The 15,106-nt window shown below is 41.8% G+C and overlaps 1 protein-coding gene across 1 annotated transcript in view; it reads left to right on the top strand.

Annotated features, from left to right (window-relative positions):
• Nucleotides 1-10,974, top strand: part of LOC118366029 (NLR family CARD domain-containing protein 3-like) — a 34,588-nt gene extending 23,614 nt beyond the window's left edge. Inside the window, 6 exon segments of the mRNA XM_035748345.2 lie at nt 312-1,037; nt 1,040-2,078; nt 2,354-2,527; nt 8,747-8,920; nt 9,262-9,308; nt 9,904-10,974. Of these exon segments, the coding sequence (XP_035604238.2) occupies nt 312-1,037; nt 1,040-2,078; nt 2,354-2,527; nt 8,747-8,920; nt 9,262-9,308; nt 9,904-10,445 (2,702 nt within the window). The 3' untranslated portion in view covers nt 10,446-10,974.
• The last annotated feature ends 4,132 nt before the right edge of the window (nt 10,975-15,106 follow it).

Here is a 15,106-nt window from a genome sequence, read left to right as displayed (position 1 = left end):
TAGCTAAAGTACAGCTAAAGTAGCTGTTTAACTCAATGATTTTGTAGCAGCGTTAACACAACACCAAGTGACCTCGTCAAGAAGCAGCAGGGGTGTGCTGTGTTGATTAATTTAGAGGGAGACAACATTAATAACACCAATAATATTATCAGTCACACCAGTCTGTAATGCATTATGAAAACAGTTACACATTAAAACAGCCAGTTAAGAGGATACATCATTTTATGATTATAATTTAACTTTATAACAGTCTTACAATACTGTAGGCATTAAAACAGACAAAATATTAATATCCTCTGTGTTATTTCAAGATTCAGAAGAGCTCGCTGTGATTTGCCAACGTGAACTTAAATCTAGTCTAAAGAAGAAATTTCAATGTGTATTTGAGGGGATCGCTAAACAAGGAAACCCAACACTTCTCAATAAGATCTACACAGAGCTCTACATCACAGAGGGTGGAACAGGAGAGGTCAATAATGAACATGAGCTGAGACAGATTGAGACAACAACCAGGAAACAAGCAAGACCAGAGACTGCAATCAAATATAGCGACATCTTCAAACCCTTAACTGGACAAGACAAACATGTCAGAATTGTGCTGACAAAGGGAGTCGCTGGCATTGGAAAAACAGTCTCTGTGCAGAAGTTCATTCTGGACTGGGCTGAAGGAAAAGCAAATCAGGATGTCAAATTTGTATTTTCATTCCCTTTTCGGGAGCTGAATTTGATGAAAGGGGAAAACACTTTGATTGAACTTCTTAATCACTTCTCAATGGACACCAAAAAATCCAGAATCTCAAACTACGACAAATACAAAGTTCTGTTCATTTTTGATGGTCTGGATGAGTGCCGACTGCCCCTAGACTTCCAGAAGAACAAGTTCTGTTGTGACGTCACAGAGTCAACCTCAATTGATGTTCTGCTGACAAATCTCATCAAGGGAAATCTGCTTCCCTCTGCTCTCCTCTGGATAACTACCCGACCTGCAGCAGCCAATAAGATCCCTTCAGGGTGTGTTGACCAGGTGACAGAGGTACGAGGTTCAATGACCCACAAAAGGAGGAGTACTTCAGGAAGAGATTCAGTGATGAGGACCTGGCCAGCAGAATCATCTCACACATAAAGACATCAAGGAGCCTCCACATCATGTGCCACATTCCAGTCTTCTGTTGGATTTCTGCAACAGTCCTTGAACACATGCTAAAACATAAGAGAGAAGAGATGCCCAAGACTCTGACTGAGATGTACACACACCTTGTGGTGTTTCATACCAAACAGAAGAATGAAAAGTATCTTGGGAAAGAAGAGACAGGTTCACACTGGAATAAAGAGAGCATTCTGTCACTGGGAAAACTGGCTTTTCAACAGCTTATGAATGGCAATCTGATTTTCTATGAAGAAGACCTGAAAGAGGCTGGCATTGATGTCAATGAAGCCTCAGTGTACTCAGGATTGTGCACACAGATCTTTAAAGAGGAATGTGTACTGTACCAGGACAAGGTGTACTGCTTTGTTCATCTGAGCATTCAGGAGTTTCTGGCTGCTGTATATGTGTTCCTCTCATTCATCAACAACCATGAGAATCTAATGGACAAACTGCAAACAAAAGACGAGCATGAAGAGACTGTCTACAAGAGTGCTGTGGATAAAGCCTTACAAAGTGAGACGGGAAACCTGGACCTTTTCCTCCGCTTCCTTCTGGGCCTCTCACTGGAGTCCAATCAGAAGCACTTACAAGGTCTACTGACAAAGACAGGAAGCAGCTCACAGAACCATGAAGAAACAGTGAAGTACATCAAGAAGAAGATCAGGGAGAATCCCTCTCCAGAGAGGTGCATCAATCTGTTTCACTGTCTGAATGAACTGAATGACCATTCTCTAGTGGAGGAGATCCAAAGCTACCTGAGATCAGGAAGTCTCCCAGAAGCCAAACTTTCACCTGCACAGTGGTCAGCTCTGGTCTTTGTGTTGCTGACTTCAGAAAAGGAGCTGGATGTGTTTGACCTGAAGAAATACTCCAGATCAGAGGAAGGTCTTCTGAGGCTGCTGCCAGTGGTCAAAGCCTCCAGAGCTGTTCTGTGAGTATATACAATTACATTTAAGTTCTAATCATTAGGAAGAAATATTAAGTTTAGAGAAAAATAAGTATTCTAATATGTATATAATATTATATTGAAAAACAAATGCATTGATTTTCACATTAGTATAACATTATGACCATACAATTCTAGGAGACGGAAGATGAATTTATATGTTGTTTTAGAGAATAATCCAAATGCATCTGCCATTGTCCTTCTACACTACTCGTTAAATGAACAGTGTGTTTGTGAAATCATGATGATCTCTTTGTCAGGCTGTCAGACTGTGGAGTCACAGAGGAAGGCTGTGCTTCTCTGGTCTCAGCTCTGAGGTCAAACCCCTCACACCTGAGAGAGCTGGATCTGAGTAACAATGACCTGAAGGATTCAGGAGTGAAGCTGCTCTCTGCTGGACTGGGGAATCCCCACTGTAAACTGGAGACTCTGAGGTCTGTATTCCTGTGTTTAGTCAACAAGTGATAACTGTTCACCAGATCCACATGTGTTTATCAGGCACACATAGTCCACACCATATGTGTTGGGACAGTGAAGCTTACAGTTTTACATTTGTTACTCTGCTGCAGCATTTTGGATTTTAGATAGTATGTTTTATATTAGGTGACAGTACAGAATGTCACCTTTTATTTTAGGGTATTCATGCATATCTGTTTTACCATTATTTAGAAATTAAAACACTTTATGTATCTTGTTATGACACTTGAAAAAGTCGTAATAATTTGGACAAATTAATTTTGTCTTAAGTTTAGTATTTGGTCCCATATTCCATGCCTGCAGTGATTACATTAAGCTTGTGATTCTGCAAACTTGTGGAAAGCATTTGAAATTTGTTTTGGTTGTGTTTTGGATTATGTTTTTCTTCATAGTAACTGAAAGGTGAATAATGTCCTGTCATTTTTGAGTCACTTCACTTGTATTGTAAGTAAGAATAGGAGAAGTTTCTGAACACTTCTACAGTCGTGGCCAAAAGTTTTGAGAAGGACACAAATATTAATTTTCACAATGTTGGCTGCCTCAGTGTCTTTAGATATTTTTGTCAGGTGTTACCATGGAATACTGAAGTATAATTATTAGCATTTCATAAGTGTCAAAGGCTTTTATTGACAATTACATGAAGTTGATGCAAAGAGTCTATATTTGCAGTGTTGACCCACCTTTTTCAAGACCTCTGCAATCTGCCCTGGCATGCTGTCAATTAACTTCTGGGCCACATCCTGACTGATGGCACGCCATTCTTGCATAATCATTGCTTGGAGTTTGTCAGAATTTGTGGGGTTTTGTTTGTCCACCCGCCTCTTGAGGATTGATGACAAGTTCTCAATGGGATTAAGGTCTGGGGAGTTTCCTGGCCATGGACCCAAAATATTGATGTTTTGTTCCCCGAGCGACTTAGTTATCACTTTTGCCTTATGGGAAGGTGCTCCATCGTGCAGGAAAAGGCATTGTTTGTCACCAAACTGTTCCTGGATGGTTGGGAGAAGTTGCTTTCGGAGGATGTGTTGGTACAATTTTTTTATTCATGGCTGTGTTCTTAGGCAAAATTGTGAGTGAGCCCACTCCCTTGGCTGAGAAGCAACCCCATACATGAATGATCAGGCCCTACACCCAAACAAGGGCACTGCGTTCATCCACCTCTGGAGTGCTCGCCTCCCTACCACTGAGGAAGTACAGTTCCCGCTCAACCCAGTCAAAACTGTTCGCTGCTCTGGCCCCCCAATGGTGGAACAAACTCCCTCACGACGCCAGGACAGCGGAGTCAATCACCACCTTCTGGAGTCACCTGAAACCCCACCTCTTTAAGGAATACCTAGGATAGGATAAGTAATCCTTCTCACCCCCCTTTAAGATTTAGATGCACTATTGTAAAGTGACTGTTCTACTGGATGTCATAAGGTGAATGCACCAATTTGTAAGCCGCTCTGGATAAGAGCGTCTGCTAAATGACTTAAATGTAAATGTAAAATGTAATCTCAGGATGCTTTACTGTTGGCATTACACAGGACTGATGGTAGCGCTCACCTTGTCTTCTCCGGACAAGCTTTTTTCCAGATGCCCCAAACAATCGGAAAGGGGATTCATCAGAGAAAATGACAGTACCCCAGTCCTCAGCAGTTCAATCCCTGTACCTTTTGCAGAATATCAGTCTGTCCCTGATGTTTTTCCTGGAGAGAAGGGTCTTCCTTGCTGCCTTTCTTGACACCAGGCCATCCTCCAAAAGTCTTCGCCTCACTGTGCGTGCAGATGCACTCACAGCTGTCTGCTGCAATTCCTGTGCAAGCGCTGTACTGGTGGTGACCTTATCCCATAGTTGAATCAACTTTAGGAGACAGTCCTGGCGCTTGCTGGACTTTCTTGGGTGTCCTGAAGCATTCTTCACAACAATTGAACCTCTCTTCTTGAAGTTCTTGATGATACGATAAATGGTTGATTTAGGTGCAATTGTACTGGCAGCAATATCCTTGCCTGTGAAGCCCTTTTTGTGCAAAGCAATGACGACAGCAGTGTTTCCTTGCAGGTAACCATGATTAACAGAGGAAGAACAATGATTCCAAGCACCACCCTCCTTTTGAAGATTCCAGTCTGTTATTCGAACTCAATCAGCATGACAGAGTGATCTCCAGCCTTGTCCTCATCAACACTCACACCTGTGTTAACGAGAGAATCACTGCCATGATGTCAGCTGGTCCTTTTCTGGCAGGGCTGAAATGCGGTGGAAATGTTTTTAGGGGATTCAGTTCATTTGCATGGCAAAGAGGGACTGCAATTAATTGCATTCATCTGATCACTCTTCATAACATTCTGGAGTATATGCACATTTCCATCATACAAACTGAGGCAGCAGACTTTGTTAAATTAATAGTTGTGTTATTCTCAAAACCTTTGGCCACGACTATACATTCATGTGGATGCTACCATGATTATGAATAATCATGAATTAATCGTGAATGATGATGAATGAGAAATTAATGAGAAAGTTACAAAGGCTCAAAGATCTGTGATTGGTAATGGTGAGGTTAGAATGTTTTGTTGTAGCCTCTGTACCTTTCTCAGTCATTATTATTCATGATTAATTCATGATTTGTATTAATCATGGCATCATCAGGATTAATTTAGTAGTGTTTAGACATCGTATCTACTCACTTAGATAGAAAATTACTCCAGTCATCATCCACCATTCAGTTACTATTGGGCAAAACACAACCCAAAACACAACCAAAACAAACTGCAAATGCAACAAACGAGTTTGGGACCAAATATTAAACTTTTGACTATTTGAATACACCATATTATTACTATATATTTCTAAACGGTGAAACAGATATGTATGAAAATACCCTCAAATAAAAGTTGACATTATATACTGTCAACTCATATGAAACATTTTTTATCTCAAATCCAAAGTGCACATTTAAAATGTTAGCTTCACAGTCAAAATAGATATGGTGTGGACTGTGTACTCAATACAATCCTAATCTGATTCCTCACTGTCTGTCTTTAGACTGATACTGCTTTTTAAACTGGTCTGGTCAGTCTACTCAAATATTTGTACTATACATTTTTTTCTCTCACCTTTAGTTAACAAGGTAGGCAAGTTGAGAACAAGTTCTTATTTACAACTGCGACCTGGTCAAGATAAAGCACAGCAGTTCGACATATACAACAAAACAGAGTTACACATGGAGTTAAAAAACATACAGTCAAAAATACTGTAAAAAAACAAGTCTATATACAATGTGTGCAAATGAGGAGAGACAAGGGAGTTAAGGCAATAAATAGGCCATGGTGGCGAAGTAAATACAATATAGCAATTAAACACTGGAATAGTAGATGTGCAGTATATGAATGTGCAAAGTAGAAATACTGGGGTGCAAAGGAGCAAGATAAATAAATAAATAAATACAGTATGGGGATGAGGTAGTTGGTTGGGCTATTTGCAGATGGGCTATGTACAGGTTCAGTGATCTGTGAGTTCCTCAGACAGCTGGTGCTTAAAGCTAGTGAGGGAGATAGGTGTCTCCAGTTTCTGTGATTTTTGTAGTTCGTTCCAGTCATTGGCAGCAGAGAACTGGAAGGAAAGGCGCCCAAAGGAGGTATTGGCTTTGGGGGTGACCAGTGAGATATACCTGCTGGAGCACGTGCTAATGGTGGGTGCTGCTATCGTGACCAGCGAGCTGAGATAAGGCGGGGCTTTACCTAGCAGGGTCTGGTAGATGACCTGGAGCCAGTGGGTTTGGCGACGAGTATGAAGCGACTAACATCAAGGCGGTGGCCCGTTCCTGTAGGTTCATGCTCTACAACATCCGCAGAGTACGACCCTGCCTCACACAGGAAGCGGCGCAGGTCCTAATCCAGGCACTTGTCATCTCCCGTCTGGATTACTGCAACTTGCTGTTGGCTGGGCTCCCTGCCTGTGCCATTAAACCCCTACAACTCATCCAGAACGCCGCTGCCCGTCTGGTGTTCAACCTTCCCAAGCTCGCATCCGCTACAAGACCATGGTGCTTGCCTACGGAGCTGTGAGGGGAACGGCACCTCAGTACCTCCAGGCTCTGATCAGGCCCTACACCCAAACAAGGGCACTGCGTTCATCCACCTCTGGCCTGCTCGCCTCCCTACCACTGAGGAAGTACAGTTCCCGCTCAGCCCAGTCAAAACTGTTCGCTGCTCTGGCTCCCCAATGGTGGAACACACTCCCTCACGACGCCAGGACAGCGGAGTCAATCACCACCTTCCGGAGACACCTGAAACCCCACCTCTTTAAGGAATACCTAGGATAGGATAAAGTAATCCTTCTCACCCCCCTTAAAAGATTTAGATGCACTATTGTAAAGTGGCTGTTCCACTGGATGCCATAAGGTGAATGCACCAATTTGTAAGTCGCTCTGGATAAGAGCGTCTGCTAAATGACTTAAATGTAAATGTAAAAATGTAAGCGAGGGCCAGCCAACAAGAGCATACAGGTCGCAGTGGTGGATAGTATATGGGGATTTGGTGACAAAACGGATGGCACTGTGATAGACTGCATCCAATTTGTTGAGTAGAGTGTTGGAGGCTATTTTGTAAATGACATCGTCGAAGATCGGTAGGATGGTCAGTTTTACGAGGGTATGTTTGGCAGCATGAGTGAAGGAAGTTTTGTTGCGAAACAGGATTCCAATTCTAGATTTAATTTTGGATAGGAGATGTTTGATGTGAGTCTGGAAGGAGAGTTTACAGTCTAACCAGACACCTAGGTATTTGTAGTTGTCCACATATTCATATAAGTCAGAGCCGTCCAGGGTAGTGATGCTGTACCGTCGGGCGGGTGCGGGCAGTGATCAGTTGGCCAGAAGTATACAGAATGGTGTCGTCTGCGTAGAGGTGGATCAGAGACTCACCTGCAGCAAGAGCGACATCATTGATGTATACAGAGAAGAGAGTCGGCCCAAGAATTGAACCCTGTGGCACCCCCCCCCATAGAGACTGCCAGAGGCCCGAACAACAGGCACTCTGATTTGACACACTGAACTCTATCAGAGAAGTAGTTGGTGAACCAGGCGAGGCAATCGTTTGAGAAACCAAGGCTCTTGAGTCTGCCGATAAGGATGTGGTGATTGACAGAGTCGAAAGCCTTGGTCAGGTCAATGAATAAGGCTGCGCAGTATTGTCTCTTATCAATGGTGGTCAGATATCATTTAGACCTTGAGCGTGGCTGAGGTGCACCCATGACCAGCTCTAAAACCAGATTGCATAGCGGAGAAGGTGCGGTGGGATTTAAAATGGTCGGTAATCTGTTTGTTAACTTGGCTTTCAAAGAGCTTAGAAAGGCAGGGTAGGATAGCTATAGTTCTCTAGCAGTTTGGGTCAAGAGTGTCTCCCCCTTTGAAGAGGGGGATGACCGCAGCTGCTTTCTCATCTTTGAGAATCTCAGACGACAAGAAAGAGAGGTTGAACAGGCTAGTAATAGGGGTTGTGAAAATTTTGGCAGATCATTTTAGAAAGAAAGGGTCCAGATTGTCCAGCCCAGCTGATTAGTAGGGGTCCAGATTTTGCAGCTCTTTCAGATCATCAGCTAACTGGATTTGGGAGAAAGAGAAATAGAGGAGGCTTGGGCGAAGTGCTGTGGAGGATACAGGGCTCTTGGCAAGGGTAGGAGTAACCAGGTGTAAAGCATGGCCAGCCTTAGAAAAATGCTTATTGAAATGCTCAATTATAGTGGATTTATCAGTGGTGACAGAGTTTCCTATCCTCAGTGCAGTGGGCAGCTGGGAGGAGGTGCTCTTATTCTCCATGAACATTACAGTGTCCCAGAACGTTTTTGAGTTTGTGTTACAGGAAGCAAATTTTGGCTTGAAAAGCTATCCTTGCCTTTCCTAACTGCCTGTGTATATTGGTTCCTAACATCCCTGAAAAGTTGCATATCGCGGGGGCTGTTTGGTGCTAATGCAGAACGCCACATAACGTGTTTGTGCTGGTCAAGGGTAGTCAGGTCTGGTCAGGTCATGTTTCTCTCTACAAAAAGTACTTTGATAATTTGTCATTTTTAATAATGATACATCCATTTATGAATTGCTATGTCAGGTTTCAGGACACTGATGTCTGAAAATGTATTGTATATATTTTCCCCACCAAACAATAGCAGTGTGATTAAACAATTTTACTCTTTGCAGGCTGTCACACTGTTTAGTCACAGATGAAGGATGTGCTTCTCTGGCCTCAGCTCTGGAGTCAAACCCCTCACATCTGAGAGAGCTGGACCTGAGCTACAATCACCCAGGAGACTCAGGAGTCAGACTGCTCTCTGCTGGACTGGAGGATCCACAATGCAGGCTGGAGAAACTCAAGTATGTAGAGGGTTTATGTCAATGTTCATATCAGACATGTTTGACTTATCAGACTAGTTAAGACAAACATTCTTACCACCACTTGGACAAAGTTATATGCTGACTGTGTGTGTGTCCAGTGTTTGTGTGTGTGTGTGTGTTTCCTGTGTTGTGTGTGTGGGTCCGGTTTGTGTGTGTGTCCAGTGACAATCTCTCAATGACATACACACACACTTGACACACAGACACACATACCACCAAAGTTATATGCTATCTGTATGTGTGTGTGGTGTGGTGAGGTGTGTGTGTGAGTTCAGGTGTATCACTCAATGACTGTCTTCTTCTTCTGCTTACCGCTACAGCGTGGAACATGGAGGAGAGTACACAATGAAACCTGGGCTTAGAAAATGTGAGTGTTGACTGCTGTGAAGAATATGACTAAGAATACTTGGTCATATTAAATATCAGCTGTAGTTCTACAGAAACCGAAATCAGGGACACCAAAGTTTACAAAGAGTTGCTTTGACATGTGGGTGTCGTGTTTGTGTTACAATAGAAATGTGTATGTGTGTATGTGTATGTGTTCATGATGCAAACAGGTTTGTGTGTGTTTATTTATTTATCTTGTAATAAATGGGAATATTTGTTATTTATTATACCTTTATTTATCTTCACAAGTCAGTTAAGAACCTGTTCTTATTTTCAATGACTAGGAACAGTGGGTTAACTGCTTTGTTCAATGGCAGGGACTTGATCTTGCAACCTTTCAGTTACTTGTCTAATGCTCTAACCACTAGGCTACCTGCTACAATAAGTGTGTTTTATATATTTATATTACCATATTACCATACAGTATCACATATGATCATTCAAGTCGCAAGTTACCTTAACTTCTCCTTTTGATACCTAGAAACATGTACATTAAATTAATTTGTGAAAAGTGAGTTAACATTCTAATGTGAATGATGATGATTTCTAATATTGTGTCTGGTTTTATCCATCAGATGTCTGTGATCTCACACTCGACCCAAACACAGTAAACAGACTCCTCTCTCTGTCTGAGGAGAACAGAAAGGTGACATGTAGGAGAGAGGAGCAGCTGTATCCTGATCACCCAGAGAGATTTGAGAATTGGAGACAGGTGCTGTGTAGAGAGGGTCTGACTGGGCGCTGTTACTGGGAGGTAGAGTGGAATGGGAGTGGGGTTGGATTCGGAGTGACATATAAAGGAATCAGCAGGAAAGGAGAGGGTAATGACCGGGGGCTTGGATACAATGTCAAGTCCTGGAGTCTGGTCTGCTATGACAACAGTTACATGGCCAGGCACAATGATAAACCCACTACCATAGACGTCCCCTCCTCCGGCTCCCACAGAGTAGGAGTGTATCTGGACTGGCCAGCCGGCACTCTGTCCTTCTATAGAGCCTCCTCTGACACACTGACCCACCTGTACACTTTCACCTCCACATTCACTGAGCCCCTCTATCCAGGGTTTAATGTTTCGTATGACTCCTCAGTGTCTCTGTGTCAGGTGGTCACAACATGACGTTTCGCTCTAATCATGTGTTTTATGTTTGATCAGACATTTAAATACATGGTGTAACACACACACACCAGTTTGAGACAATTTATTCCTGTTAATAATAACCACTCTGTGTAGGAATCTTTGTGATCCGCGTCTTGTGAGAATGGTTCAGACCGTTCTTACTCACACTGGACACACACACACACACACACACACACACACACACACACACACACACTGGACACAACCCTGACGTCCTCACACCTTCTCACTGTCCATGTCTGCTTTTAGCTCCCACCTTTAATTCACTGTGTCATAATGGACCTTTTGCTTGGTATGTCACCTCTGTAACCAGCTATCAAACATACTGACCTTTCTGACCCTGTCCCATGGCCCTACTTTCTAGAACTAAACATTTAAAGTCCTCTGAGTTTTGTTTAGTGTCCACTGACTTATTGATTGATGTATTTGTTGTATATTGGGGTTGTGCCCCAGAGCACACATTTGTATGTGTTGAGATGATCACTTTCCAGATAAATGGTTGAACTGATTCCTGTCTTCAGTCTCATCATTATTGAATTGTTATACAGACGAGGTAATGAAACCCACAAAACATAACAAAAGATTACCAATGAGTAAGTCTGAATCTACAGGAACTATTCTGTCTGGTAGAGGTCAGTTTGTCAACTGTTTGAACATTTTATTTTATGTGGTACAGTCTAGGCTACTGTTAGTACAGTGTATTGCTATCAGAGGCAAGTGCCTGGTGGAGTTAGCTAGGGAAAGAGAGTTAATATCGTCATGTATGGCAGAAATGGACTCAAGATGGATGTCCGGAGCGGGAAAACAACTTGATTAAAAAAGGGAGGAATATAACTTGATTAAAGGAAAGGAAATCAATTAACTTCTTGCGGATCAGTTGGACGCTAGCGTCCCATCTCGACAACGTCCGGTGAAATTGCAGAGTGCAAAATTCAAATTACAGAAATAGTCATATTCAACATGAATGAAAATAGAAGTGTTATACATAAGTTAAAAGCTTAACTTCTTGTTAATCCAACCACTGTGTCAGATTTCAAAAAGGCTTTATGGTGAAAGCACACCATGCAATTATCTGAGGATAGCACCCAGCACAAATGCATTAAAAACATTTTCCAACCAGGCAGATGCATCACGAAAGTCAGAAATAGCAATAAATTAAATCACTTACCTTTGAAGATCTTCTTCTGTTGGCAATCCAAAAGGTCCCAGCGACATCACAAATTGTCATTTTGTTCGATAAAGTCCTTCTTTACACCCCAAAAACTCAGTTTAGCTGGCGCGCTTCATTCAATAATCCACCGGTTTCCCCAGTTCAAATTGCATACAAGATGAATCCCAAACGTTACCAATGAACTTCTCCAAAACAAGTCAAACAACGTTTCTAATCAAATCTCAGGTACCATAATACGTAAATAAATGATACAATTTAAGACGGAGAATCGTTATTGTCATTACCGGAGATAAACAACAAAGAACGCGCATTCACAGGAACGTGCTATAAACGCTAAAGCCAAAATGGGAGCCACTTAGAAAAACTACAAATTTTAGCTAATTTTTCCAAAAACAAGCCTGAAACTCTTTCTAAAGACTGTTGACATCTAATGGAATCCCTAGGAACTGCAATCTGGGAGGTATTCCTTTGATATTCCCATTGACAGTTATAGTAATCTCTGTTGAGCCTAATTTTTTTGTCCTCGGGTTTTGGCCTGCCATATCAGTTCTGTTATACTCACAGACATTATAGTAACAGTTTTAAAAACTATGGGGTGTTTTCTATCCAATACGACCATGCATATGCATATTCTAGCTCCTGCGCCTGTGTAACAGGCAGTTTACTTTGGGCACCTTAGTCATCCAAACTTCCAAAAACTGACCCCTAGCCTGAAAAAGTTAAACTGTGAAGAAGAATTAAAGACTGCTAAATGAGCGAAGTGAATGAAGATCACGTGACTGAGGAAACTATTGCTGTGTGTATGTGAGGTTGTGTGTGCTTGTGAGGTTGTGCGTATGTGTGCGTGTTTAGTGTGAGAGAGATGTTGTCTAATGGTTTATTACAAGTCTCCACTTCTCATTCTATTCTAGGATCTAGGCACATCATTTGTCTCCATGGCAACATGGACAATACTGGTTAAAGTTGAATAGTTTAAGGATCGGAGAACATTCACCTCCTACTAACCAGAGTTTCTGTCACATGACGCTGGAGAGACGAAGAAGGTACAGGGAGTCAAACATGTAATATTTAACGGACATGGAAGGAGACAGGAACAGCGTCAGCAAACGAGTAACAGACAAAAACAATCAATGCAGCAGTGGGGAACAGAGCAGGGAACTGACAAATATAGGGGAGGAAATAAACAGGTGATGATGGAGTCCAGGTGAGTCCGATATCGATGACGCACGTGACAAGGGACAGCAGGTGTGCGTAATAGATGATAGGATTGTGTGATGCAAGTCACACATCTGGAGCGGGACCAGATGTGACAGATTCAGTAAACCAGCTGATAAACGACACAACACAGCTTTTAAGAACACTATAAGGAGAAACATGTATGCAGTCATATTCACTGTTATCTGTCTACCTTCCCAATACCTTCCTCCATGTCTCATATTCACTGTTATCTTTCTACCTTCCCCCATGTCTCAAATTCACTGTTATCTTTCTACCTTCCCCCATGTCTCAAATTCACTGTTATCTTTCTACCTTCCCCCATGTCTCATATTCACTGTTATCTTTCTCCCTTCCTCCAGATGGCCAGTTGGTGAGCGCCACAGCATGGGGAAAGAAACTGTTCAGATGGGCGCCTATAACATCCAATCACATAGGTTTATAAGCAGCTGACAGTTGCAACTTCCTTACTAATAACGCAAACTGCCTTGGTTTAAGTAAAGACAATATATGTACAAATGTAGGATCTTAATTTGATCATCCTGTTGCAGAACAACGTTGCTGCAATGGAGTTATTTTCAAACTTGTATTGTATTTGACATTTAAAAAGGCTTTTGGAGTTTGTAATAGAGGCTACTTCCTCTGCAAGATAACCGGTCATCCGCATCACGTGACTCTCAAGCATTTCCATCACCTCACCTCCATTTGTATTATATATCGCTATCAAAAATGATATATTTAAAGAATCCTGCATTTCTTCATTTCCATAATTAACCATTCATATATGTAATAATGTAGGTAGTTCATGCAAAGGATTGTTACCTCTTACCAGTATTTCCATTACAAAAATTACATTTAGGCAAGCAATTATTATTTTAGCAAACAATTATAAAGAGTCATCCTATATATGTCCCTAACATCTTTACTCCCTAGCAACTGTTGTGGGACACACACACACACACACACACACACACACACACACACACACACACACACACACACACACACACACACACACACACACACACACACACACACACACACACACACACACACACACACACACACACACTCAAGCACTTTCCCCCACAACCATAAACTCAGATGCTAAACAGTTGTTCCATATGGACTGACATGTTTAGCTGAGATTTATAATGTTATATATAGATTCTGTGAAGAGATGAAAACATGATAAATTGTATGTGCTATTCAGTACTATAACGGTGAGTCTGTATAATGGATTTGATGAAGTAATAAAAATATAAAACTATAGCTGTGTTTGAATACTCACACTAACCATACTAACCACACTAACCACACTAACCATACTAACCGCACTAACCACACTAACCGTACTAACCACACTAACCACACTAACCGTACTAACCCCACTAACCGCACTAACCGTACTAACCGCTCTAACCGCACCCGCACTAACCGCACTAAACGCACAGACCGCACAAACCGTACTAACTGCAACTGCACTAACTGCACTAACCTCTCTAACCGCACTAACCACACTAACCCCACTAACCGTACTCTAACTAGCCGCACTAGCCGCACTAACCAAACCAACCGCCCTAACAGCACTAACTGCACTAACCGCACTAACCGCTCTAACCGCGCTAACCTTACTGACCTCACTGACCCCGTACTGACCTCACTGACCGCACTAACCGTACTAACCGCACTAAACACACTAACCGTACTAACCACACAAACCACAATAACTGGAGCAGAGGTATAAACAGCTGAATGGGATGTAATGTCATCTATAACGATAATCTGTTTCCATTAAGTGGAACTGTGTTTAAAATTAAAGTAGGTCCAAGTAGTGTTTTATTATTTAATATTAAGCTGATAAGACAACACAACTTGTTGAAGGTTCTAATAGATGTGTTAAACAACAGGGTTTATATTTAGACTAAATCAATGCAAAATGTTGAAAATGGGGCTCTGCGATTGTTTTATTTTCAGAAGTGTTTATTTTCTGAGTTTTAATTGATCACGTGAATTATTTTGAAAAGAAATGTACTGAAAAAAAATATGTAAACATGCTTTACAAAATGTATGAATTGTTTGAAATGTTTTTAAATAATTAGTCTGAGGTCAGGGGAAAGGGAAAGAAACAGTAATTTAAAGGGGTTGAATGACCTCTGACCATACAAATGTCTGTAGCTTCCGAACGGTTTGACCTGCAGCATCGTTTGACCATTCTATGGAAATGGGAGACTCTCACAAACACAATGCTGTT

This window comes from Oncorhynchus keta, unplaced genomic scaffold, assembly GCF_023373465.1.
Source record: "Oncorhynchus keta strain PuntledgeMale-10-30-2019 unplaced genomic scaffold, Oket_V2 Un_contig_1401_pilon_pilon, whole genome shotgun sequence".
Taxonomy (NCBI): domain Eukaryota; kingdom Metazoa; phylum Chordata; class Actinopteri; order Salmoniformes; family Salmonidae; genus Oncorhynchus; species Oncorhynchus keta.
Note: the sequence above shows the minus strand (reverse complement) of the source record. Positions and strands in the feature narration are given on the sequence as shown.